General features: G+C 48.5%; 1 protein-coding gene across 2 annotated transcripts; it reads left to right on the plus strand.

Annotated features, from left to right (window-relative positions):
* The first annotated feature begins 983 nt into the window (after positions 1-983).
* On the plus strand, positions 984-21,064 carry CIPC (CLOCK interacting pacemaker). Of its 2 annotated transcripts, none has more exons than XM_044230111.1 (4): positions 984-1,068; positions 7,495-7,682; positions 14,257-14,426; positions 17,463-21,064. In XM_044230111.1, exons 2-4 carry the CDS (start codon positions 7,547-7,549, stop codon positions 18,357-18,359), a joined length of 1,203 nt encoding a protein of 400 aa, XP_044086046.1. In that variant the 5' UTR covers positions 984-1,068; positions 7,495-7,546; the 3' UTR covers positions 18,360-21,064. The 2 variants fall into 2 exon arrangements, with proteins under 2 accessions (XP_044086046.1, XP_044086047.1); XM_044230112.1 differs by lacking the exon at positions 984-1,068 and adding an exon at positions 7,324-7,358.
* Positions 21,065-24,846: the final 3,782 nt, after the last annotated feature.

Consider the following 24,846-nt stretch of genomic DNA (forward strand, 5'->3'; position numbering starts at 1 on the left):
TGCAAATGAGAAACTGAGATTTCGTATTTTAATTAGTTCAAAACCTCCTAGTGATTAGTGGCTACCGGACTGGACAGGGCACCTCTAGAATTTGCCTCCACCCGTCACCTGACTTTTTTTCCAATTAGTAACCCTCCCTGATCCGATGCAAGAGAATTAATCCCAAGCCCTTTTCCTTTAGCTATTACAAGTGTGCTCACTGTCACACTTCACCAAAAGCTGGCAGGAGGCAGTATCCATATAAAACCCAGCAGCTCGGACAGTAGCACGGGACAAAGGGAGCCATACATCAAAGAACGTAAAACCGCCCAACAGAAATACTGATTGCGCCCCTGCGTCACGGAGGTCTGTCTCCAGAGGCAGCGGGGAACGCCAGCCGACAGGCGTGGCAAAAACGTGAGCCAAGCGCGGGGCGCTGAGGAACGCCCCTGCCAAGCCCAGACTGCCGCGAGGGTGCGCGCCTGCCCTCCCACGCCGCACGCCACCGCCTCGGCCTCACGTGCACGTCAGCAGGCCTGTCCCGGTCCCCAATCCTGAGGGTGTCCCTGCGTCCACACCGAGAGAGCCATGCCTGACCAACCACCACCCTCTCCCGCAGGAGAATCACGCCTCCTGCTCTGTCTGCTAGAAGCCCGCCCACCCGTGGCTCCTCAAAACCCCGCCTCGAAGCCGTGCCCCCGCGGCTCTAAGTTCAAGGTCCCCTATACAAAATGGCGGCGAACCCTGGGAACCAACCATAGAGACGCCCGCCTTCCGCGAAGAGAGCTCAGGCCTCTTAGGGATGTCCGCGATTCCCTGGGAGGCGTACCCGCCTCGCCTTCCGGTTGGGGGGGCCCTTCTAGGAGAACCTCGACAGTCTCCATGGTGCCAGGTCCTCCGAGTCGAGTCACGTGGCCGGAGAACGCCGCCGCGGAGGCGGAGGGAGGAGAAATGGGCGGGAGGCGGGAGCTGGTGGGGAATAGCTTGAGACCCGGCGCGGACGGGGTTGTCATGGAGCCGCGGGGCCGGGCTCGCGCATGCGCCGCTTGACCCGCTGGGCCGGTCGTGAAGAGGCGACCTCGGCCCTAGGTGAGAGAGGGAGGGCTGGGTCTGGGGGCCGAAGGTTCGTGCAGGGAGCGTGGGGAAAGGAGGCAGGAGTAGGGGAGAAAAGGGAAGCGACGTAGGCAAGAGCGAGGACGGGACTTTCGGGGGACAGAGGGCCAAATGGTGGGAGCAGGAGGCGGTGCGTCTGTTTCCCTTTTAGTTGGTAGCTTTTGCTGCGAGGGGCGCGGCTGCGTGGGAGAGGGGATGGCGGGACACTGGGGGCTGTGTGTGGGGAGGGGACTTGCATGGGCAGCGAGTAGGGTACCCAGTCAGGGCGGGTGGGCCCGGGTCTAGCCCTCCTGGGCGTCCAGGCAGCGGCGGAAAGCCCGCAGGCCTGCAGGGCTCTGAGCAGAGGGGCAGGGAACGGGCAGGTGAATGGGAGCGGGGCTGTTACCCGGTGAGGGTCCTGGACCTCCAGTTAGCGGGTGGACATAGTGCCCCGTCCTGGGCCCGGGACGCAGGTGTGCGGTCTTTTGCAGAGACCTGATGTCACCCATTTGGCTGGCTGGTGGTTTCTCCTGGGTGGGCCAGCTTGCCAGAGATGGTGCCGGGACGTGGGGAGGTGGGGGAGAAGGTGCGCAGTGCCAAGTAAGGAGTTAGTGGTTAGTGGGTGGGTTTCGGGGAGTTCTGATCCAGGCCCAGGGCCCAGGCCGCAGCCAGGCTCCCCGTGATTGCCCAAGTCCTGGCAGTACACATTGCCTGGGCGTTTGCCCTGGGAGTCTGGTGGTGTGCCAGTCACAGCACGGTCGTAGGGTCTGCCCAGTTCTGCCCTGCTGAGCTGGCAGGCTGGTGGATGCCTGGAGCGTGCTCCTGCTGCCTGGCACAGATGCAGCGTGGGCTGGTGCGAATGGGGAGGTGGGCACGGTTACTGTGAACCCTTCTGGAAGCTGGCGATCTGGAGAATTTCGCTCATCTTATCTCTTCTTTGAAAGAGGAGAATGGAAGGAGCCCTATCTGGTTCCAGACAGAGGACATTGTATGGAATCGGGGTTCAGGATCTTTGACATAAATTTGCAGCCGAGTTGGAGAATGGAAATGGATGCAAAGGGGAAAATGAGTATTTGAGATTTCGGTGTGTGGGGGAGGGTGTCTTCCCTCTGTTAAAGCACACAGACATTTCCCCAGAATGGTATCTCCCACATGGAGACGAAGACAAAGTAACTTCAAGGAAAAGCCTAGTAATGTTATTTCTAATTATAACTGGGTTTACTCATGATTTTCTGGGTGGTAAGGTCTTAATTTCTACGGCCTTGTGCTTTTTTCATATTTAAGTCTCTGCTTGAGTTTCACCTCACACCTCCGTCCATGCACGCATGTTCTCCATGTGATACGTTTTTAAAGGGGAACTTGAGCTCTTGGGAAAGTTGCCAAGTGTCTATAAAAGGAAAGATCTGAGAGCAGCATTTCAGATCCTTTCCTTGTAAACCTTGGTTCCCCCTTTTATTATAAGTCTAAATCTCTGTAAAGATTGTTTCTGGATTAGACAGCCTTTAATTCGGTTGGTGGACTTATCCCTGAGGTTTCCCCTTAGAATAAGGGGCAAATGAGGTACCTGTTTCCCCCAGGAGACCAGACCTGGAAGTCAAGTCATGAGATGACTATGGTGTTTGGAAACGCACAGTCGTGACCTTCAAGCTGTTGGGGTATTTCGAGGAGGCTGTCAGCGGGGCTCGGCAGGACAGAAGACTTGCTGGAATGTATTATTCTGTTGGGCACCTCACACATTAGTTGTGGGGGGTTGAGGTTGCAAAGATGAAAAACAACTCGAGGTTGAGGAGACAGATGACTGGTCTGGGGTGCAGAAATAAGCCAAGTGCTAGAGAGCGCTAGTTAGAATTTTATGTTATACCTATTTGTATAAACTTCTATATTTATTGATTCACTTTCCATTATGAGTTTTATGTGTCCTATTCCCCCTGGGAACGTTTTGGACAATGTGTCACATATGCACCTAGGAGAGGCCCAGCTAGGTTGATTCTGACAGTCTGGGGGAACTTAAGCTGGAAGTCCTTTCCATGGAGAGTGAGGCATGTGAGGATCTCAGATGTTTGTGAAGCAGTGTTAGTGGTTTCCAGTCTGTGCCAGGAAGCAGGACATGGCATGGTGGGTAAGAGCTGAGTAACCCAATTTCCACCGCTAGTCTGCTTAGGAGCATCTGCCTTGATTGTAAAATAATATTGAGGAGGAAAAAAAAATCTTGAGGTTTTCAAAGTGCCACTTGCAAGGCTCTGGGTTTGAGAGCAGGGGGCTAACTGCCATCACTGGGCGCTCTTCTCTCTCCTGGGCCTCGAATGGTGAGCAGGTCTGTTCACGGACTTCTCTGTGCCACTCCCAGGACGGTGGTGCCTCTCCTCTCAGAGAAGCCAGGTCACGGAGGGGTAATGTAGCCCTTCATAGTCCATCTCACCTTCCTCAGACACCAAGGCTTTCTGTTGCTTCAAAAGAACTTTGCTAAAAGAAAAAAAAAGGAACTTTGCTTTGGACAGCCGGCTTTCACATTTTTAGTCACTTTCATATCCAAAGCAGTCCATTTGCTTTTCCAAGGTGGGTTATGCATTCTTTATTTCCAACTGCTACCACTTCTCTAGGATTTAACATTTTTGCGTCTGTTCTCCTTTTAACCTATTAGTCAGCGTTTGCGTTTTGATTCCACAAGTATGCAACTTCTCAATGAGCCAGAAAATTCCTGTGTATCTTCTGAAGTTCTGTTGGCCACACTTGCATAACAGGAGCAAGACTTTTTGGTTGTCTTACCAAAAGGACTGTAGACTAAATTGGGATGCTTTATCTAAAATACCTGTAAAATAGTTCATATCTAGTAAGGTAATGTAAAAACCTTGCCAAACCCTCAATTAGATGCAACACACACGAGCTATCTTCCTGATCTAAGGGCAGGGTCAGACTTCTGGAAGGCTGATGGCCCATCCACAAGCTACAGCTCCGTCCATTTTGAAGAAGCTTCCTGATCCCTTTCAGTGGAATTACTTCAGGAAAATTAAACTATGCACATTTGCTGGGTTCCATTCAAAAGGTTCCTGATTTAATGAAACATACAGTTCTACATTTTGGTCTCCTTTTTATTTATTTTTTACTTTTTTTTAAACTTTTTTTTACTATTTTTCTACTTTTTTACTTTTTTTACTATTTTTTTACTTTTTTAAATTTTTTACTTTTTCATTTAAAAAAATTTTTTTAAAGATTTTATTTATTTATTTGACAGAGAGAGACACAGCAGGAGAGGGAACACAAGCAGGAGAGTGGGGAGGGAGAAGAAGGCTTCCTGCTGAGCAGAGAGCCCTATGCAGAGCTCCATCCCAGACACTGGGTTCATGACCTGAGCTGAAGGCAGCCGCTTAATGACTGAGCCACCCGCGTGCCCCTTGGTTTCCTTTTTAACTGGTTTATTCATGCTGTCCAATTTCATAGCCATGCAGTAGAGACACTGCTTTTCCATTGTGTTGTGCAAGGGGGGAACAGTGTCATCATTTCTCTTTTATGCACATGGGACTTCACTTGTGACCAAGAGTACTTGGTATGACATGGATTGAATGGGGGAAGCCGGTCCCCGTGAGTGAGTTAGATAGGATACAAAATAATTTTTACTTGGAGTTGTGCTTAAAATTGAGTCTCATTCAGATAAGTTCCCTTTAGTCTGCATGCATGCAAAAAAGTAGGAGCAAGAGGGTTGCTCCAGGAAGCTTATAAACATCCTTGTCTTTAATTTTATCTTGACCCGCTCCTCTGCTTCTGGTGTAGGTGATGTTCTTCACTGTATCCTCTGCTAGAGAAGTGTTCAGACTTGACATTTTAGGATATTCCAGATACAGTGCCCTTTGGCAGGGAGCTCGTGTTCCTCTCCACTCAGAAGGACAGATGGATGGAGGCGCAAGGGCACTGTGGTTTAGAGCCTCACCAGGCGTTGCTTGGACCTAGTATTTGTCCATTCATGCTGCGGTAAAAAAAACTGCACAGACTGGGTAGCTTACAAACAAGAAAAATGTATTTCTCACAGTTCTAGAAGCTGGAAGTCCAAAGTCGGGGGGCCAGCACAGTCATGTTCTGGGTCACAGAGTGTTTGCTGTCCTGTGGTGGAAGGGGCAAGGGGTTTCTCTGGTGTCGCCTTTATAATGCACTCACCCCATTCCGGAGGCCTCCACTGTGCTCTTTAAAGCACCTCCCAAAGGCCCCACCTCCTACTACCATCCTCTGGGGATGGTGGTGGTTAGGATTTCAGCATACGAATTGGGGCGAGGGAGGGAGGCGCGAGGGAGGGACCACACACAAACATTCAGACCATAGCGCCTACCCATTTGTCACCGTCATTGCCATTTTCCCTCTTTTCTTTATCCCCCCAATAACCTTTGTGTTCTTACCATGCCATCCTTATCACTGCCATTCCACGGGGACGCAGATGGCCTTGTTAAAATATCTGGAATGTTCTCAGCCTCTGCCAGCCTTCTGAAGGGTTCATTTGTCTCATTCCTTGCACTGTTAGCCAGGTCTGGATATGCTGTCGACTTGTGTGTCACTGGGCCAAGTCTAGGCTTCTTTAGCTTCTCTGGGCTCCCAACTTGCACATGTGACAGCTTCCGCACCCTCTCCACTTGGATGACACAGCCACTTCTGTCTACATGGCCAAGATTGGACTGCCCTAGCCACGCCACCGAGTCCCTCTGCGCCCTTCCTGGGCTGCCTAGCCTAGGAAATGGTCCCACCGTCTACCTCCCAACATGCAGTCACCGAGCCCCACCAAGTCTTTCTAAATCTATCTCCAGTCTGTTCCCTTCTGTCCTTTGACCACTGCCACCGCTTTTATTCCCCAGGGCTTCTGGGGTAGTATCTGCATGATCTCAGAGCCTCTCTTGCCTCTCTCCACTTTAACCTCAGTCCAGCATCCAGAATGCTTTGAAAATGCTGCTCCACCATGGGTTATAAGGCACTGCCTGCCTGGCCCCCACCGCTTCCTCTAGGTGCAGGTGCATGGCCTTCTACCCCCTGCGCCATGCTCTGGCCTCCCTGTTCTCTCAGCTCTTTGAATGTGTCAGATTCTTTGCTCCTTTAGGGCCTTCACAGCCGGATCCCTGGCTAACTCCTCTGGATCCCAGCTACACATCACTTCCTCAGGAAATCCTTCCCTTGCCCAGTACCCCCTGCCCTGCCCCCAACCGCTTTTAGCCCCACCTCTTTATAGCTGTTACCAAAAATAGTGATTTAGGGGAGCTCCTGGGTGGCTCAGTTAGTTAAATGTCTACCTTCAGCTCAGATCATGATCCTGGAGTCCTGGAATTGAGTCCCACACCGAGCTCCCTGCTCAGCTGCTCAGCAGAGAGCCTGCTTCTCCCTCTGCCCCTTCCCCACCCCCACTCATGATCTCTCTCTCTCTCAGAATAAATAAATAATATCTTTTTTTTAAAGTGATTAAATAGGGGCACCTGGCTCAGTGGGTTAAGCCTCTGCCTTCGGCTCAGGTCATGATCTCGGAGTCCTGGGATCGAGCCCGGCATTGGGCTTTCTGCTCATCGGAGAGCCTGCTTCCTCCTCTCTCTCTGCCTGCCTCTCTGCCTACTTGTGATCTCTTTCTGTCAAAGAAATAAATAAAATCTTTTAAAAAATCTAAAAAAAAATTTTTTTAAGTGAATAAATAATTGTATGATTACTTGATTAGTGTCTGTCTGACTCTCTAGATCGTAAGTTTCAGCAAGGTACTAACCATGTCTCTTGTGTGCACTTGGTATTGGTCCTAGCACAAGGCCTGCGTCATAGCGGGCGCTGGATAGATTAACTTTCTAAATGAGTGCCCCTTACCCTGAGCCTCAATTTCCTTTTCTGTAAAATGGAGGAGCAATGGAGGAGGACATTTACAGCAGTAACGTTGCGTGTGGACTTGTATGGAATCAAAGCACTATTATACGTGGTCTTACTTGTGCAGAAAAGTTCTTTTTAAGCCAAAACGTAGCCTGCACATATGAAGAGTTGTGTTCAGTACCTCATCCAAAGAAGTGAAGACAACTCTGCTGTCTGGGGCCTGCTGGTGCATGCTGGGAAGGCAAGCCTTGTCCAAGATGGGCATCACCTCTCCTCCCTTCCTCGGGGAGCAGGGGGAGTTACCCCTTCCAAAAAGCCTAATCAAGTGTGTCTTTGTTAGCAGTTTACAAAGCTTCCACTGAGCGTGGTTTGCGTGCCCTGAATTTGTAATGGAATTTGAGGGCAGGAGAGGACAGTGAACCTCCTTTTGGGTGGAAACCATTCTCCTGTGCAGCAGTCTTGAAGCCTGGGTAAGCGGAGGCCTCTGAGAAAATACGGAGGAAGTGAGCAAGGCCAGTGTTCTCTGCCCTCGCTTTCCTCACCAGCAGGATCACCTGTGTCCCCTCTCCAGGCACTGTCTTCTGACATAATTGTTGTTTTCCCCAGGGCAATCCAGTTGAAAGGAGGGCTGATGAATCCAGTTCCAGCCCAGTAAAACATGGAGAGGAAAAACCCGTCCAGGGAGAGCCCCAGAAGACTCTCGGCCAGACTGGGCAAAGGCACAGAGATGAAGAAGGCAGCTCGTCAACACGGCATGGCGGTTGCTGAGTCAGATAAGGACTCCGGATTTTCAGGTTAAAAATACCTTCTTCCTTCCACATCACAGTGAATGATTTGCCTAAAACTCCTCCTAAAAATGTCCTCCCTGAAATTTGTGTGATAAATATGGGAAGCTTTCATGTATAGGATATCTAACTGTCTTACGTCTTTAAATGGTAATTCTGGTGCCCGTGTTGTGGGCTGCCGTCCGAGTCACCGGGGGTTCGTTTTTGAAGGAACGATCTGCCATCTTTTTTCAACTCAGACTCTCAACTTTAAATCTTCCATGTCCAACTGTTGCAAGTGGTTACTGGGGAAAAAAATACTTAACTACAATTCTGTTGGCTTAGCTCCTTTTCCAGAGGAACAGCTACATTGCTGGAAGAAAAGACTGCTGCATGGGGTCACCAGTAGCAAATGAAACAGAAATAGTATATAATTTTAGGTAACTTGTTTTCAGTAAGAAAGTAATTTTGCCATGTTTTTTTTTTTTTTTTTTTTAAAGATTTTATTTATTTATTTGTCAGAGAGAGAGGGAGAGAGTGAGCACAGGCAGACAGAGAGGCAGGCAGAGGCAGAGGGAGAAGCAGGCTCCCTGCCGAGCAAGGAGCCCGATGTGGGACTCGATCCCAGGACGCTGGGATCATGACCTGAGCTGAAGGCAGCTGCTTAACCAACTGAGCCACCCAGGCGTCCCAATTTTGCCATGTTTAAGAACATTTCCCCCCACAACCCACCCCTGCCAGGATCTGTGCATTTTTGTATTTGAACTAAGAGACCCCCCAGTACAGTTCCAAACTGGAGACTCTATTCGAGACCAGCAAGTAGAATGATTTTCAGGTTTCCTTACTAGTTTGTTTTAAACCTTATGTGAAAGGGCTAGCTGCCTGCACAGCGAATCTTTTAATTTTGTGCCGGGCCCTGTTACTTCCAGGTTTGAGGATAATGGCTTAAATATGGCTTGAGTGTATCAGCATCTTTGGCCGAGAGGACGCAGCGAGGTGATGCCAGGGACTCCTGGCTGGGTGGGCGTGCTGAGAGTAGCGCCCTCTCCTAGAGGAAGATTTATGTTACTCAGCTTCGCAGAGACTCATCAATCCATCTTGTTGATTTATTAATTTATAGTGCAAAATGCAGCTGTTAGGAAAATTAGAACTCTCTCATCCCTAGATTGGTGTGTTTTCTCCCTGTAGGCATGCTGCATGCGAAGCCAAATTAAAAATAGATTGTTGCTCAGAGAGGAACAGAGTACCAGCCTAATCGAAGGATTAGAATAAGGACAGTCCAGGGAAGGAGGGCCTGCTTATTAGCCCTTTGGGTTTTTATTCTCTCTCAGCATTGTTTCTGAGGCTTGACTCATCAGAAGACTCATCTGAGATTCTTGTTAACATACTGATCACCACCACCCAGGTACGTCCGGATTCCCCGGAGGTCATCAGTTGCTAAAGGAATCTCATCAGTATTACTTATTTAATTAGCAGAATGCCTTTTCAAACTCCCAAGGGAGTTGGAATATCTATCGAGTAATAATAATCATGTTAACATTTATATAGAATTTACCGTATGAGTTCTGTGTAACCAGTGGTTGGCTGGCAAGTTTGCCAGTTTCCATGGTGCATACATCTCACCAGGACCAATTAATTTCAAGCTACTAATACGATGTTACCAAATGTGGGGATGGGAAGATTGGGGGAATTAGAGAAGATGTATAGTCTTAGTCCATGTGAGCTGGTGGGACCCAGCCACGGCACACTGTGGCATGGACCGTGTTAAGTAGTTCACATAAAATAACTCAGACCGACTGTCCTGTAAGAAAGTGACTGTTAACGTTCCCCATTTTACAGATGAGGAAATTGAGGCATAGAAAGACTACTTGATTTCCGGGGCGCCTGGGTGGCTCAGTCGTATAAATGTCCCACTCTTGATTTCGGCTCGAGTCATGATCGAGGGTCATGGGATTGAGCCGTGCGTCAGGCCCCGCCTCAGGCTCCCCTTGTACAGAGTTTGCTTGTCCCTTTCCCTCTGCTGCTTCCCCTGCTCACGTGCGCGTGCACGCACTCTCTCTTTATAATAAATAAGCACATCTTTTAAAAATTTTTTTTAAATGTTGTTAAAAAAGGATTGTATCATTTCCAAGATCAGGCAACTGGTCAGCGGTAGAGCTGGAATTTGAATCCAGGGCTGTGTGACTCCAGATGCCCTACCTTTCAGCACTGTTGCTGAAAGTACTTAAGTGGCCCACTCTGATGAAATTCTTTTTTTTTTTTTTTTTAAAGATTTTGTTTATTTATTTGACAAAGATCACAAGTAGGCAGAGCGGCAGGCACAGAGAGAGAGGGGAAGCAGGTTCCCTGCTTGATCCCAGGACCCTGAGATCATGACCTGAGCCAAAGGCAGAGGCTTAACCCACTGAGCCACCCAGTTGCCCCTCTGATGAATTCTTTAGGTTAATGTCAGCCAAATCCACCTCATCTGTTCATCTGTTCATTCAGTAATTGATCAGGAGTAGTCAGTGATGGGGAGTAAACATTGGCTGAGAGGCTCACAGTTGCTACACTGGAGTGAAAATATTGTGTGGGGACTAAAACCTACATGGGGTGGGCGCTGGGGTGGCTCAGTGGGTTAAGTATCTGCCTTCAGCTTGGGTCATGATCCCAGGGTCCTAGGATCAAGTCCCGCATTGGGCTTCCTGCTCAACAGGGAGTCTGCTTCTCCCTCTCCCCTCTGCCCCTCCCCGCTGCTTGTGCTCTCCCTCCCTCAAGTGCTCTCTCTCTAAAATAAATTGTGTAAGACTGTTGAATCACAGACCTGTACTCCTAAAACAAATAACACATTATATGTTAATAAGAATAAATAAATAAAATAAATGAATAAAATCTTTTTAAAAAATTAAAAAAAGAAACCTACAATTGGTGTGGCTCTCTACACTTTTTGGTGCTCTATAAGAGAGCCACAAGATTCCCTTGCTTTGGCATTCCTTATATACTGACCTTTGACCCAAACTCATCAGGGCCCGGGCTAAGATTAGGGTTGAAGTTGGGGTGGGCACGTGAATACGTGTGCAGTTCCTGTTATCTGAATGATCACAGTATTGCTGTGAGTAAGCTAAGGTTATTGCAGCCAGACCTTTATTGGTTAGGGTGGTGTACACGTTCCCTAGGATGGCCATAACAGTCCACAAACCGGATGGCTGGAACAGCACATTTGTCATCTCACAGTTCTGGAACCTAGAAGTCTGAGACCAAGATGTGGGCAGGGTTCATTCTCTGAGGGAGAATTTACTGATCACCAGACTCCCCTCCTGGAGATCATGATAGTGAAGGTTGGTGGGAGGGCCCTGAAAAGTGGGTTCTGTTGCTTTTTACACACGTCTCTGGTGATTTCTGTGATCAGACCGGTTTAGGAAACATTGTAGGCCTAATGTCTCTTTTTTTTCCTTTTACTATCACGTTCATTTTTCACATCCTGAAGGTCATACATGCTCATTGTAGGAGCTTTGAAATTCAGGAACACACAGAGAAGAAACTAAACATTATCCGTAATCCTACCACCGATTAGTGCCAGGATGTTCACGTTTCGGTATGCCTTCCAACAGCCTCAGCTTTGTCAGGTCACATGTTTTGTAGTGTGTCCCAAAGTCTGGATGGTTTTCCTGATAGTTGCCTAATTCTCTATGTCAGAGTGCTTTAAGAAGCATTATGTTGGGGCACCTGGGTGGCTCAGTGGGTTAAGCCTCTGTCTTCGGCTCAGGCCATGATCTCGGGGTCCTGGGATCGAGCCCAGGACCCTGCTCAGTAGGGAGCCTGCCTCCCCGCCCCCCGCCTGCCTCTCTACCTACTTGTCATCTCTCTCTCTCTGTCAAATAAATATATAAAATCTTAAAAAAAAAAAGAGAGCAGCCTCGTATGTACCTCTGGTCTCTCCTGGGCCACTGCCAGGGAGTGAGTTCATCAGCGCCAGTTACCGTTCAGAGTACCTTGGAGCGTGATGGGATTTGTAAATCCTAGGTAGTTTTTCCCATTTGAATTATTCTCCCAACTTTGTGTTTTGAAAAATTTCGAATGTACACAAAATGGAATGACCATCACAGATGTCTCATTCAGATCCACTGAGGGATAGCATTTTGCCATATTGCTGTATGTCTCTATACACATAATACCTCCTGTTCGTACCGTATATATCTATATATAAACAAATATACTTCAGTACCAATCTCTTAAAATAGTAGCATTCTTCTGCAATAATTCTAGCATCAGGGTCCTAACCAAGAGTTTTCACTCGATATAAGTTATTAATTAGCCATAATCCATATTCAGATTTTCCCTATTGTCCCCATAATGTCCTTTGTAACTGTTTGTCTTTTTGTCGATTTGTTTGTTTTGGATCCAGGATCCAATTAAGTATTGTGCATTTTAGTTGTCCTTTTTAGTCTGATTTAGTCTAGAACAACGTCCTCACCTTTCCTCGCCTTTTCCTTCCTCCCCTTTGTCCCTTTGTTTTCTTTAATGCCAGTGACATACTTGAATGAATTAGGCATGTTGTTCTGTAGAATGTCTCACTCTCTGGATTTTTCTGATAGTCTCCCCATTATTAGAGTCAGGATAAACATTTTGTTTTTACCAGAATACTGCACTTTTGATGTTACATCATTCCCGTAGCACATAATGAGACTCCTGAGTTTGTCTGTTTTGGTGATGCCCTGGCTGATCACGTGGTTAAGGTCGTTTGTAAGCTTATATGAGATAGCTTTATTGCAAAAGTACCTTTTTTCTTTGTAATTAGTACATAGTTTATGGGATGATACTTTGACACTGTGTGACTGTCCTCTTTCCCAAAAACTCTTGACCAGTGGTTTTAACAACCACTGATGATGCTTGCCTAAATCCTGTACTACATTTTTGGCTTAAAAATGGTGATCTGAGGGGCACCTGGGCGGCTCAGTCATTAGGCATCTGCCTTTAGGCTCAGGTCATGATCCCAGGGTCCTGGGATCGAGCCCCACATGGGGCTCCCTGCTCAGTGGGGAGCCTGCTTCTCCCTCTCCCATTCCCCCTGCTTGTGTTCCTGTGCACGTGCTCTCTCTCTCTGCCTCTCTCTGTGTCAAATAAATAAATACAATCTTTGGGGGAAAAAGTTACAATTAAAAAAGAATGTGCTCTGATTTACCATTCTTTGTACATTTTAGTGGCTGACACTTCTGTGGAGCAGGCACACTTCTGTAGAGTAGTACAGACACTTCTGTAGACGCTTTGAGCACTGCTGCGGATTCACGGAATGCTCTTGTAATTCAGTCTGTCAGTCCTGTATAATTGTCCCAAACTTGGCCAATGGGAGCCCTTTCTAGATGGTTCTGTGTCTTTCTGACTTGACCGCATTTGTGTTTGAGCACTTCCTGGCTTTCTGCGACAATAAGATGTCCAGGCTCATCTTGTACTTTCCACTTCCACTTGAACTGAATTTAGCTGTTTCTCCACAGATCCCTGTCTTTCTTTTTGTGCAGAATAGCGTTTAGAAACCAACAAGATTCATGCGCTCGCATGCATTTTGCTTCTGAGGTCCTTTGTCTCAGGCCCTGGTTCTTCACTAGAGGTGCACACTCAGAATCCCTGTGCCTTGTGAAAATCCACTTGCCTGGGTGCCAGATCAGTCCTTCAGTGGATCGAAGGGAGGCCCCCAGCATCCGTAAATTCTAGAAAACATCTCTAGACATTCTGATTAAATGCAAGTGTTGACACTTAAGCTCATTTGAATTATAGTCACATTTCCGTCCTGCCTCAGCCCAATTACTCTGCGATTCTTGATGAGCATTTAGTGTACCCCAGGCTCCTCGCTCGCAGGGTTAGAGCAGGCTCCCGGCTTACTCCAGCAGGTCGCTAATTAAGGCCCTTCTGTATGGATTTCACATGGGGCGCCCTCATTTGCTTTCCCCCAGAGAGTGCTGTTCTGTCTCCCATTGTGCCGGATCCCCAGGGTGCACTCAGTGTGCATTTAGGACACCAGCACCCCCTTTGTTGGAGGTGTTGGGTGGAGGGGCGGTAAACAAAGACACATTTCAGATTTCAGCTTGGATGAACTTACCCAGAATTGTGCAATGAGAAAATTTAGGATGGAGCTCTTTACATTTCAGCATCGATGTAAGTTTTGAGGTTTACAGGCTGGTTTTGTCTTTATTCTTCTATCCTGTGGTGCCCAGAGCCTCTAAAGGTCTTCATCCTGCCCCAGGTCACACACGCAGTTCCTCCCCTCTCAGCAGCAGATTCTTGAAAGTAATGACCTAGCTTTGAAACCTTCACCCTGTTTCTCCTGTCAGCTGGCTTTAATTACTTTCACATAAACCCTAACTGATGCAAGCTTTTGTCTGTAACAGACTTAGAAAGGAAGTCTGCTGTCCTAGGGTCGCGATTTATAATCTTTTGAGGTAGGAGGGTTCATGTGTGAATTCCACTGAGACTACAATAAAAGCTAAAGACCCTTCCAGAAAAATTCACAAAAAACGTATATCACAAATGTTCCATTCCATTTCGAGAAATCCGTTAACTCCTTAGAAAGGTCTGCTTAGGAGCCCCCAGCCTGGATCCTATGCGAACTGACCATTCTTCTGCCCAGCAGATGGGAGCTCAGAGTGTCTGAGCTCTGCAGAGCAGATGGAGTCCGAGGACATGCTGAGTGCCTTAGGCTGGAGCCGGGAAGACAGGCCAAGGCAGAACTCCAAGACCGCAGGCAGTGCCTTCCCCGCGCTGTCCCCAATGGTCGTCATGAAGAATGTGCTGGTCAAACAGGTGAGGAGGACTGCTGTCTCCTGATGTGTCTGCCCATTCAAGTTTCTGAGCTCCCTCTGTACAGTGCCTCTTTTCTCTCCGTCAAGGAGAGAGTTTAGAAGCAGACCATGGGAACCACACTGATGTGTGCTTCTGTCCTGGGGACAGTGGTTTCAGAGGACTGCAGTAATTGTGACCTGTGTTCCCATTTTCCAGACAGTAGGACTGCTTTATTTCTGTATTCCTGGTTTGTCCAGAGGGACCCCAGAAATAAAGGAACGAAGCAGAAATGTCATAACTTCCACGGTGCATTCTAACATATGGCAGAGTTGAGGGTAGAAACAAAAGAATCTCTTTTTAATTTGGGCTGCTCTTGAATTGAGAGAGGTAGGATGTATTGATTTGATTTGTTGGAGCAGTAGAGGCAATTTCCGTGTTCTCTCAAAGTTGTGTCATCAGTGAGAAAGCAGCTCTTCGGTTTGGCTGTGGCTTTCCCAGTAGATGCCACACAGCATTGTTGTGGAATTGAAAGTACCCCGTTTGGGGCTTGATTACATAACTGTGCATATAATGTGATTATTGTCTGGATATGAAGAAAAGAAGATTTAGAAATGGAAATGTCAGCTCAGCCCGGTGTTTGAAACAGAGAATTCAGTCACATGAACCTGGCTGAAGAACATTGAACCTTACCCGTCTTTGCTCTGAAGGGTATGAAGTTCTCGCGTGGGTCCACTGCTGAGGCTGCTTGCGGCTGGTGAAGTCAGAAATCTGGCTTTGTGTGGTTGACCTTCCCACCTTAGGTGGAAGAACCTGGTGAGAGCCTGACAGAAAACCCTAAGATTGGAACTGTTTACCTCATTATGACAGAGGCACACAAACTGATTTTCACCAAGGCAACCTAGTGACTTGGAGGAAAGAACGAAGAATTTTTGAAGCTTTTTCCTTGGCAGATCACATCTCAGCTGGGAGCGCAGTTGTCCTTACTGAAGCAAAGAGAGGGAATAAAGGCACGAGATGGAGCCCACAAGAGATTGTTCAGGCAGCCTCCCGCCCAGTGCCACTCACTTCTTGGGTTTTTTTTTTCCTCCTGGCTTTTTTCCTCCCCGCCTTCCTCTCCGGCTCCCTTCTCGCTCTTTCTCGTGTGTCTGTCTGTGTTTATGTGCCTTCTTTGTTGTAGACGCGGCTGGCAGCTCCCGAGGGCTGAGCAGCCCGCCGTTGAGGAGTGAGTAGGCTTTTCCAACAGAGCGGCATTCTTCAGGACAAAGACCGCTGGGAAGGAAGGCTGCTGGGCTCCATGAGGAGCTTGGAGGCTCCGGGGCAGGCTGACCTAGAGGAACAGTCTAGGAGTTTTGTTTTGTGTTTTCACACATGCTTGAATCTAGCACATCCCAAAATGAAAATAATCATACACTTAAAAAAAAAAAAAAAATCTCTGCATATTGTGTAATGTCTTGATATTTGCTCCTTGCTTTTAGGTATTTTTCTTGTGAGGGTCTGGTTCCCTCTCTGCTCCCGGACCATGAGATCTTGCACATCCTTGCTTAACCATCGTGGACGTCTGTTTGCTCATCTTTAACACGAAGGCTTTATGTGAAATGATTCTGAGATCCTATCCAAGCCGAAAATCTTGTCCCGTGTTCCCTCAGATGATTTCGGTGTGAATAACACATTGTCAGATCTCATAATTAGATCAGATAAGCTAAGTATCTATGCGGATAGCATACAGCTGCATTAGGAAGAATCATCCACTGAAATCATCTTGGGAGAGTAGTGAGTTACACAGTTTCTAGATCCGCTTGCCTCGTAGGTCTTGTCCTTGTGGCGTAAGTGACTAGGGGGATAGCCTGAAGTTTTGCTCCTGACCAAGTGGGCCAGGCTGATCTCTACTTCAGAAGACCTCTAATTTTGGACCTGTGACAAGGAAGTGTGGTTTCTAGGCCTGGCCCTGCTTGCTTAGGCACATTACCCCAGCCAGACTCCAGAATGGATTTTCTGGGTCATCCTAGCCTCTGTGCAGATGAGCTATAGTTGAACTTGGCTTAAAGAGGCATCCAAGAAGCTGACATGGGTGCAACATGGTATGCAGATGTAGGAAGAGAGTCCAGAGCTTTCTTCAGATAAATGGCCCCACCAGGGTTAAGAACCTTCATTGAGTGCTCTCTTCCTAGCCTCATCTACACCCATATCTTTGGGACCGAGTTGGAACTGGATTGGCTTTTAAACATTGGGGACAAACAGCCATGCCCTTCTTTATTAGACTTCCATCTGAATCAGTACTTTAGGAATAAAAAAATGTATAATCAAGGGGTAACGTAACAAAAGCTGAGTAGTGAATGGTTAGGATGGGTTTTAGAGTCAGACCAAGGATGGATTCCTAGCTCCATCACTTAGTAGCTTAGAGGCTTAAAGCAAGCTATTTCCACTTTCTGAGCCTCTATTTCTTATTTGTGAGAAGAAACAGTAACTCCACATGGGCGCTAGGGAGATGAAAGGGGAGCACCCACAGAAACCATCATGTGCAGTGTCCCCCCCAGAGTAAGCACCACATAAGCACTGTGGTCTTGAATGGCTTTCTGGTTACCGGGCGTCACTGACTTAAAAACGGGCCACGACAATATGTACCTCTTAAATCAAAAGTCATTTTCAGGTGAAAGGTCTGAGATACAGCTAAATGAAGACAGACTTGGGTGTAAAGACACACTTGTCTTGAGATAAGCACATTTTAACTTCGGTCAGGACTTCAGACTGTCCGTATGTTCATTGCTTCCATTGTGACCTTCACCCTGTCGTTACTTCGCCTTCCTACAGTTTCTCTTTCTGCGGGATAACGCTTGTAAGAGTAATAAGAGTTCCTTCGGTTTTCCCTTAAGAAAGGTTCAAAACAAAAACAAGACCCAAACTGCTGATGTCAGACCCAGATGGATTTTCAGACCCCTTTTCCGGTCCTGCTCTTGAGAAGGGCTCCCTGGAACCGGAGGGAAGCCTGTCCCCTACAGGAGCTTCCAGCGCCTCTCCTTCCGCAGGTAACCGCAGCGCGCTGCTCTCCTCTGTTTGCAGGGCAGCAGCTCCTCCCAGCTCCAGTCGTGGACCGTCCAGCCGTCCTTCGAAGTGATCTCCGCGCAGCCGCAGCTCCTGTTCCTCCATCCGCCGGTGCCGTCTCCCGTGAGCCCCTGCCACGCGGGCGAGAAGAAGTCGGACTCCAGGAACTACTTGCCCATTCTGAATTCTTACACCAAAATCGCCCCCCACCCAGGCAAAAGGGGCCTTTCCCTCAGCCCAGAAGAGAGAGGAGAAAGTGGGATGCAGAAGAAAGTCTGTACCGAGAGACTTGGGCCGAGCTTGTCTTCCAGCGAGCCCACCAAGCCTGGCGCCGTGCCCCTCAGCCCCCCGGCGCCGGCACCCCCGGGCGCCAAGCTTGCGGAGGACTCCGCTCTGCAGGGCGTGCCCTCTCTGGTGGCAGGTGGCAGCCCGCAGACTCTTCAGCCGGTGTCCAGCAGCCACGTGGCTAAAGCCCCCAGCCTGACCTTTGCTTCCCCCGCCAGCCCGGTGTGCGCGGCAGACAGCACGCTGCACGGCTTCGAGAGCAGCTCCCCGCTGTCGCCGCTGGCCGCCAGCTACAGCTCGCCCCTGTGGGCCGCCGAGCACCTGTGCCGCAGCCCCGAGCTCTTGGCCGCCGAGCAGCGGCAGAGCAAGCACAGGCGCTTTCAGAATACCCTGGTCGTGCTGCACAAGTCCGGTCTGCTGGAGATCACGCTGAAAACCAAGGAGCTGATCCGGCAGAACCAGGCGACCCAGGTGGAGCTAGACCAGCTAAAGGAGCAGACCCAGCTGTTCATCGAGGCCACCAAGAGCAGGGCTCCTCAGGCCTGGGCCAAGCTGCAGGCATCTTTAGCCTCGGGCTCTAGGCACACCGGCAGTGAGCTGGAGGCGTTTTCTGACCACCCAGACATGTAACCCAGAAGGCATATTTTCCGGTGACTTGAGTGGTTCTTTTTAACTCTTTGGCTGTTTCTACTCCTGTCTCCCACAGCTTATGTAAGAGCTTTTCCTTCTACACTTCGACTGTTGGGCAGCTCACTTAGGAAGCCACATGCCAATACCTGGCCGCTGTCCTAACCTGTGGTCTGTGCACAGTTTACATACGGCTCTGTTCCTCTGAGTCCCCGAGGACTTGTGAATGCCCTGAGTCCCCTTCCCTTAGCCTGCAGGTGCTTAGATGGGTCACGGGGCAAAGCAGGAGAGATGGTTGTGTGGGGCTGTCGCAGCTGTCACCGCCCACCATCCCACACACTGTGAACAAGGGTACAGTGACAGGGAGGAGCACACGGAGTGTCACCTGTCAAGCCAGGGAGTAGGTGACAGAAGGATCCCTTTGTGGAGCTTCCCTCGAATGTCTTAGTCACAGACAGAAAGAGGAGGCGAGCTCGCGTTCCCCAAGGCATCGTGCCATCTGGGCAAACACTAAAGTGCCGCGGGCGCAGGTTGGGCCGAGGGCGCACGCGCTGAGCCACGTGACGCGCTGTCTTCCTAAACTGGAAAGTCAAGGGGAGAGGGTCGCACGAGTGAACTCTTACACTTTAATCACAAGCCAGATTTCTCCTCACTTAAACTGGTAGGCAAAATACTTCAGATTTTTAAAGTATGGAAGGGGTTCAGTACCATCTGGAATTGTAATTGCTGAATTGCTTTTTTGACTTCGACTCTGAAACAAGTAGACATGGCCAGCATCTCTTGGTTGGGAGTTGGAGGATTCTGGAAATGTATGCTCCCACCCCCACCCCTGCCTCTTTTTGAAACAATGCAACCTGGGTATGTGTGAAAATCTCAAAAGATAACTTAGTGGCTTCTGAGAATGTATGTACGCTAACTCTCTGCTGCCACTTTTTTATCCCCTTTCATTTTTGTAAAAGAGGAAAGGAGCGATTACTAAGCTGATCAACTTTGAATTAAAACCATCCTGAGGTCCTGGTGTTGAAGTGCCCAAAACATTGGAAACCACTCTTCGTGCTGATTGTGTTTTCCTATCCCAGGTTTGCATTTGTCGCATGTCACGGTGACATGGAACACTTGCGGGGAAGTCTTCTGTGTCTCCTTTGTGCCCTGGATATTGGTGGCAAAGCCAGAGGTGTGGGGTTGGTTATTTGAAGCTTATCTGGAAATGGAGGGTGCGATAACAATTTCCAGGTGAGACCAATTCTTGGAGCGTCGTGGGAGAGGTAAACAGGATTCCTAAGTAGTGCCATTTCAGACTTTTATCTCATTGGAATCTCATTTAAAAATTTCATCCTCTTGAAAATCTCCACAGAGATTACCTTAGTAAGAAATTCCGTGTGACCAGCTTCACATTTTCTGCAGGGAAAAATGTTCTTAAAATTTCACCAAGGCCAGAAGCTAATGCTCACCTTTACCTGGTAGTTACAACCGTCCACAGAGTTTTTAAATTTCAAGGCATCGGATTGCCCACACTTTGTCACTAAACTTGAATGTCTTAGATACGACCAGTTTAGAAATAGCTTGGCAAAAATCCCTGCACTCTCCCGATCAGTGCAGAATTGTTACCTGCCATTTGTTTCCTGAAGGCGTTTCAAAATCCCCACAAAAGTGTCTTTAAGCAGACTCTCAGCTCCTTTCAATATTCCCCTCTTGGCCCGCTCCCCTCGCCGCCCCGGAATCCGTGTGGTACTGTGGCAGCTCTGCTCTGTGCACCATGCGACGAAGCTTCCTTTCTGGCTGACGGTATTTGGCAGCAAAGATACAGGGACAGGTGCCTTCAGAACAGCCTGGGCGCCAGTCATGAGTCTTACTGAGTGTCAAAAATCTGAACACGCTTGCTGAGAACCAAATTTATTCCATCGGAAAAACCCTCTGTGGAGATATCAGCCTCTTGGACTCTTTTTACTAGATTAAGATTTGCATTTCCCTTCCTGTTATGGTGAAAGATGATGAAAGCCACCATTGATCTGCACTGCTGAGTGGCAGGGGGGAGCAGCATGTCCCTGGCTCTTCTCATCGTGTGACTTCGTGCGGGAAGTCTCTGTAGGCTGTTTGCATGGGTGTTCTTTCCCTCGTGGAGCTGTAAGCAGATGAAGCCGAATAGGGAAGTTAGTTCTTGGAAGAAGAGGTCCACTGAGGCTCCCAGACATTTGGGGCCAGACGCCAGATCGGCACATGAAGGAAGCTCGGAGTAGACCAGAAGGATCTCCGTTGGTTGCACGAGGCTGTAAGTAGTGATGGTCTTAGCGGGCGTGATTTGATCTGGTATGAAGCACTGGGGCAGGGTTACTACTTTCTGAGAATGAGAAGCAAATCTGAGTTCAGACCGACACTTAAAGAAAACTTTTGGCAGATTTTGTTGGCAAGGGTGAGACAACGTCTAGAAAAAGCTGCTGATGGAACTGGTTATGGGAACGGAGTTTAATAACATTTGTAATTTATTACACTCATGGCTTTTTATTGACTATCATATTGTCTGACTTTACTATGATTCCTTCAACAGAAAAGTAACTCTCTTGCGTATATTGAAGTCTTTTTCCTGCTATGAATTCTTTAGGGTAGAAATTTATTTACCAAATGTGAATTCCTTTGAGGAAGAATGAAGTTTTTGTAGAAATTGACTGTGAAATGTCAGAGAAAAATAAAATTCACTTACTTGAAAACTATTCGGCCTTTTTGCTTTATAAGTGCTTGAAAATACTAAGTGAAATCTAGAGTAAGTACAGTCGACCCTTGAATAGCATGGGTTTGAAGGGACCCACTTATCCGTGGATATTCTTTGATGAGGATGTTACAGCGCTACACATGTCGCTTCCTTACGGTTTTCATAACCTTTCCACCAGCTTCTCATTGTAAGAATACAGTACATCATCCATAGAACGTATAAAATAGGTGTTAATCGACTGTGGTTACTGGTAAGCCGCCTGGTCAACAGTAGGCTTTTTAGAATTTAAGGTTTTGGAGAGTCCAAACCTATTCGTGGATTTTCATGTGGGGTATCATGTTATTCGAGGCTCAACGACATTTGCATTAAGTTTCAAACATGTACTCAGGTCACCTGGGAATGTTGGGATTCGATGTGGAACCGGTGTGAGCTTGAAATGCAGGCAATCTTAAGGCAAGTGAATAGTCCGGTATTTCCTGGTGTCTTGGAGGTTTATATTGGGTGGATTGGGAGGATGACAGTCAGATACAATCCAAGGATTTCTTTCTTCTGATCTGACACTTTCACAAATGCTGAAACTACATTTGTCTGCCGGCATGAGCTAACGCCCCATTAAATCAAGTTCTTCCTACCACGGAAGTCCTTAGCAAGTACAACTCCAGGCCTCCCTCCATGCTTCTTAGATTCCTAATGCTCTGCTCTTCCTGCTCCCCAAGGCCAGTCCAACCGCCCCTCCCCAGATTTTTAAGACACTGGAAAAATACAAGCTTATCCTCATGTAAAGGCCTAGAGGGTTGCCAGAGTCTAATTCTCACAGCATTATTTCTGTCCTACATAATTTTCTAAGTAGCTTTAAAATGTATGGCTGTATAACCACGTAAATGAAATGTCAAGATAGCTAGAGAAGGTCCCCGCTGAAATCAAGAACCATCTTCCCGTAAGAAGTGGCATCAGATAGGCAGACCACACATAAAGGATCTTGAGATATTCAGGCGAGCGTGGCTGTTTGAGTTTGTGGCCCCTGCCCCTTGGTGTGATTCCCATATGGGGAAATACTTGTCCACCTAAGACGCCTGTTGGAGCCATCCAATGGATGGCATCACGACAGATCGTAGCCTGGTGCGATGGGGTCTAAAGACCTGCGTACTCCTGTCTCTTCTGTTACGCATGAACTGGGTGGCTTTGGGTAAGTCACTGAGCCTCTCTAGGCATCACTCCTCTTGGCTGAATAATGAAGGATCAGAACTCGTTCTCCCCACGGTTCTGCCCAGCCCTCACCAGTTGAAAGCTCTGTCAGCTGTGTTACAGGTGAGCCATAAAATAAACAGATTTAAAACAACCAGGGTTGTCTCCAAAGCAGGTCCCTAGCGCTCTGGTAAGATGATTTTGAAGTGTTCTGTCGGCTTTTTAACTTCTCTGTGGCTCGAAGGGAAGCATTTTGCCGGTCCACGCTGGTTTTTCCTTTCTTGTGATTGCCTGGTTGCAGCTAACATGAATTTGCCAATTCCCATATAAAAGCCTGCTCTCAAAGAATTATGAGCCCCACAGGAGAATCGTGTGGGGTTAAATCAAATCACGCCCTTCCTAGTCAGTCATCTGCAAACAGCTCCCTCCTTTCATCTGAACTGGACGATAACCGGTGGTATATGTTGGACGGCATGTCCATTAGCTTGCATTTCAGTCCAAATCCCTCTCCCCGCCGATCAGGGAAGATGTTTCTATGAGTGTTAGAAGGAGCCTCTTAGGTTGACTTAACGTTATTATTATTTTTTAAAGGTTTTGTTTATTTATTTGAGGGAGAAAGAGATCACAAGTAGGCAGAGAAGCAGGCAGAGAGAGGAGGAAGCAGGCTCCCCGCCGAACAGAGAGCCCGATGCGGGCCTTGATCCCAGGACCCCGAGACCATGACCCGAGCCGAAGGCAAAGACCCAACCCACTGAGCCACCCAGGTGCCCTGACTTAACTTTTTTTTTTTTTTTTTTTTTTTAAGATTTTATTTATTTGACAGAGATCACAAGTAGGCAGAGAGGCAAGCAGAGAGACAGAGAGAGAGGAGGAAGCAGGCTCCCTGCCAAGCAGAGAGCCCGATGAGGGACTCAATCCCAGGACCCAGACAGAGATCACCACCCGAGCCAAAGGCAGAGGCTTAACCCACTGAGCCACCCAGGCGCCCCCTTAACATTATTTTTAAGGTAAATGGGCACAGACCATGTAAATGAGGTCCTACTTTTTTTTTTTTTTTTTGAAGGTTTTATTTATTTATTAGAGGGAGAGCACAAACAAGGGGAGGGATAGAGGGACTGAAGGAGAAGCAGGCTCCACCATGGATCAGGGAGCCCAGTGCGGGGCTCGATCCCAGGACCCCAGGCTCACGACCTGATTTGAAGGCAGGTGCTCAAACAACTGAGTCTCCCAGGTGCCCCGAGGTCCTGCTTTCTGAGGATTTTGTTCTGGTCCCAGGCTTTCGGGCACCACTAGCAAACACGCCGGAAGAGAGATGGAGATGAGGTCCGCCTGGACAACACAGCACAAAGGGGAGGGCGGGAGAAAGGGGCAGCCGGAAGCAGCCTCTGTCTCCGCAACCTCAGTTTCCTTTATTTTTTTTTTTTTTAAAGATTTTATTTGTTCATTTCACAGACGGAGATCACAAGTAGGCAGAGGCAGGCAGAGAGAGAGGAAGCAGGCTCCCCGCCGAGCCGAGCAGAAAGCCTGACTCGGGGCTCAATTCCAGGACCCTGGGAACATGACCTGAGCCGAAGGCAGAGGCTTTAACCCACTGAGCCACCCAAGCGCCCCTCTCAGTTTCCTTTATTATAGGAAGGAGTGATCCCTGCTGTCCACTTGACATCCCGAGATTGCGGTGAGGAACAGTGATGCCTCCCAAATGGTTAAACCCGCTGCACACAGCAAGGCCGCCCCCTTGCACGCACACCTAGCAGCCCCTCTCAGGTTGTCATTTGCTTGGAATAGTGAAGACTGTCTTCTACCAAAATCGCATCTCTGGCTAAGGGGGGGAAGACAGTACGTATCCACCCAGCCTTTGACTGGTTTCCCAGAAGGAGGGATCCTGTGAGTCCCTGGTGTCCTGTGACCACTCTGGCCTCTTCCACTCGGAATTCCTGCTTGGTTCTTTGGAGCACACGGCTTCCCCGCCCCCCCAGCCCCCAAGGATGTTTATGCAAGCCATTAGAGAATTATTTGGAAGAACAGTCTGTATGGCTCCTGCCTCAAATTACAGCAGCTGGAGAAGATGAGCAAGAGAGAGAAAAGCCTGTGGAGTAGGAAGTTAACGCAGCGAGTGGGCAGAAGCTGTTAGGGAAGGAAGGGGGGGGGCTGAAACCTGGAAGCAGGAGCGCGCGGCCAGCCCGCGTGCAGGAATAATCAGTGTCCGGAGCCGGCCCTTCCGAGCTGCGGGAGAGCTGGAGTGCAAAGAGCTGCCTTCAGCTTCCCCTACTCACGTTAGGAGTTGCAGGGACTTGGAAGAGGGCTCTCTCCTTCTGGTAGCAGTCTCTGGAACCGGCAGGCGTCTGTTTACTGGCCTCCACCCTCCCCGCCCTCCTCCAAAAGCCTTTGACCGCTGCGGGACAGACAGGAGCCCTTGGCCTGGAGCCCACCCTCCATTTGGGGCTAGGAACATGGCAGCTCCAGGGTCCGGGCAGAGAAGCCACCAGCTGTGACCACCTGTAGATGGCAAAACCCTAACTACCCCCAAAGCCGGTTGCGGTCACCCGTCCTTATCCATCCCTTACCCAAATTCAGAATCTGTCTCAAAGTCAAGGGAAG

Source organism: Neovison vison, chromosome 13, assembly GCF_020171115.1.
Source record: "Neovison vison isolate M4711 chromosome 13, ASM_NN_V1, whole genome shotgun sequence".
In the NCBI taxonomy this organism is placed as follows: domain Eukaryota; kingdom Metazoa; phylum Chordata; class Mammalia; order Carnivora; family Mustelidae; genus Neogale; species Neogale vison.

Bases quoted from the DNA above. Each gene is read 5' to 3' on its own strand.
- CIPC (XM_044230111.1), top strand. From the start codon at position 7,547: ATGGAGAGGAAAAACCCGTCCAGGGAGAGCCCCAGAAGACTCTCGGCC. The intron at 7,683-14,256 runs GTTAAAAATACC...TCTGCCCAGCAG, and splicing joins TAAGGACTCCGGATTTTCAG to ATGGGAGCTCAGAGTGTCTG. The intron at 14,427-17,462 runs GTGAGGAGGACT...CTCTGTTTGCAG, and splicing joins AGAATGTGCTGGTCAAACAG to GGCAGCAGCTCCTCCCAGCT.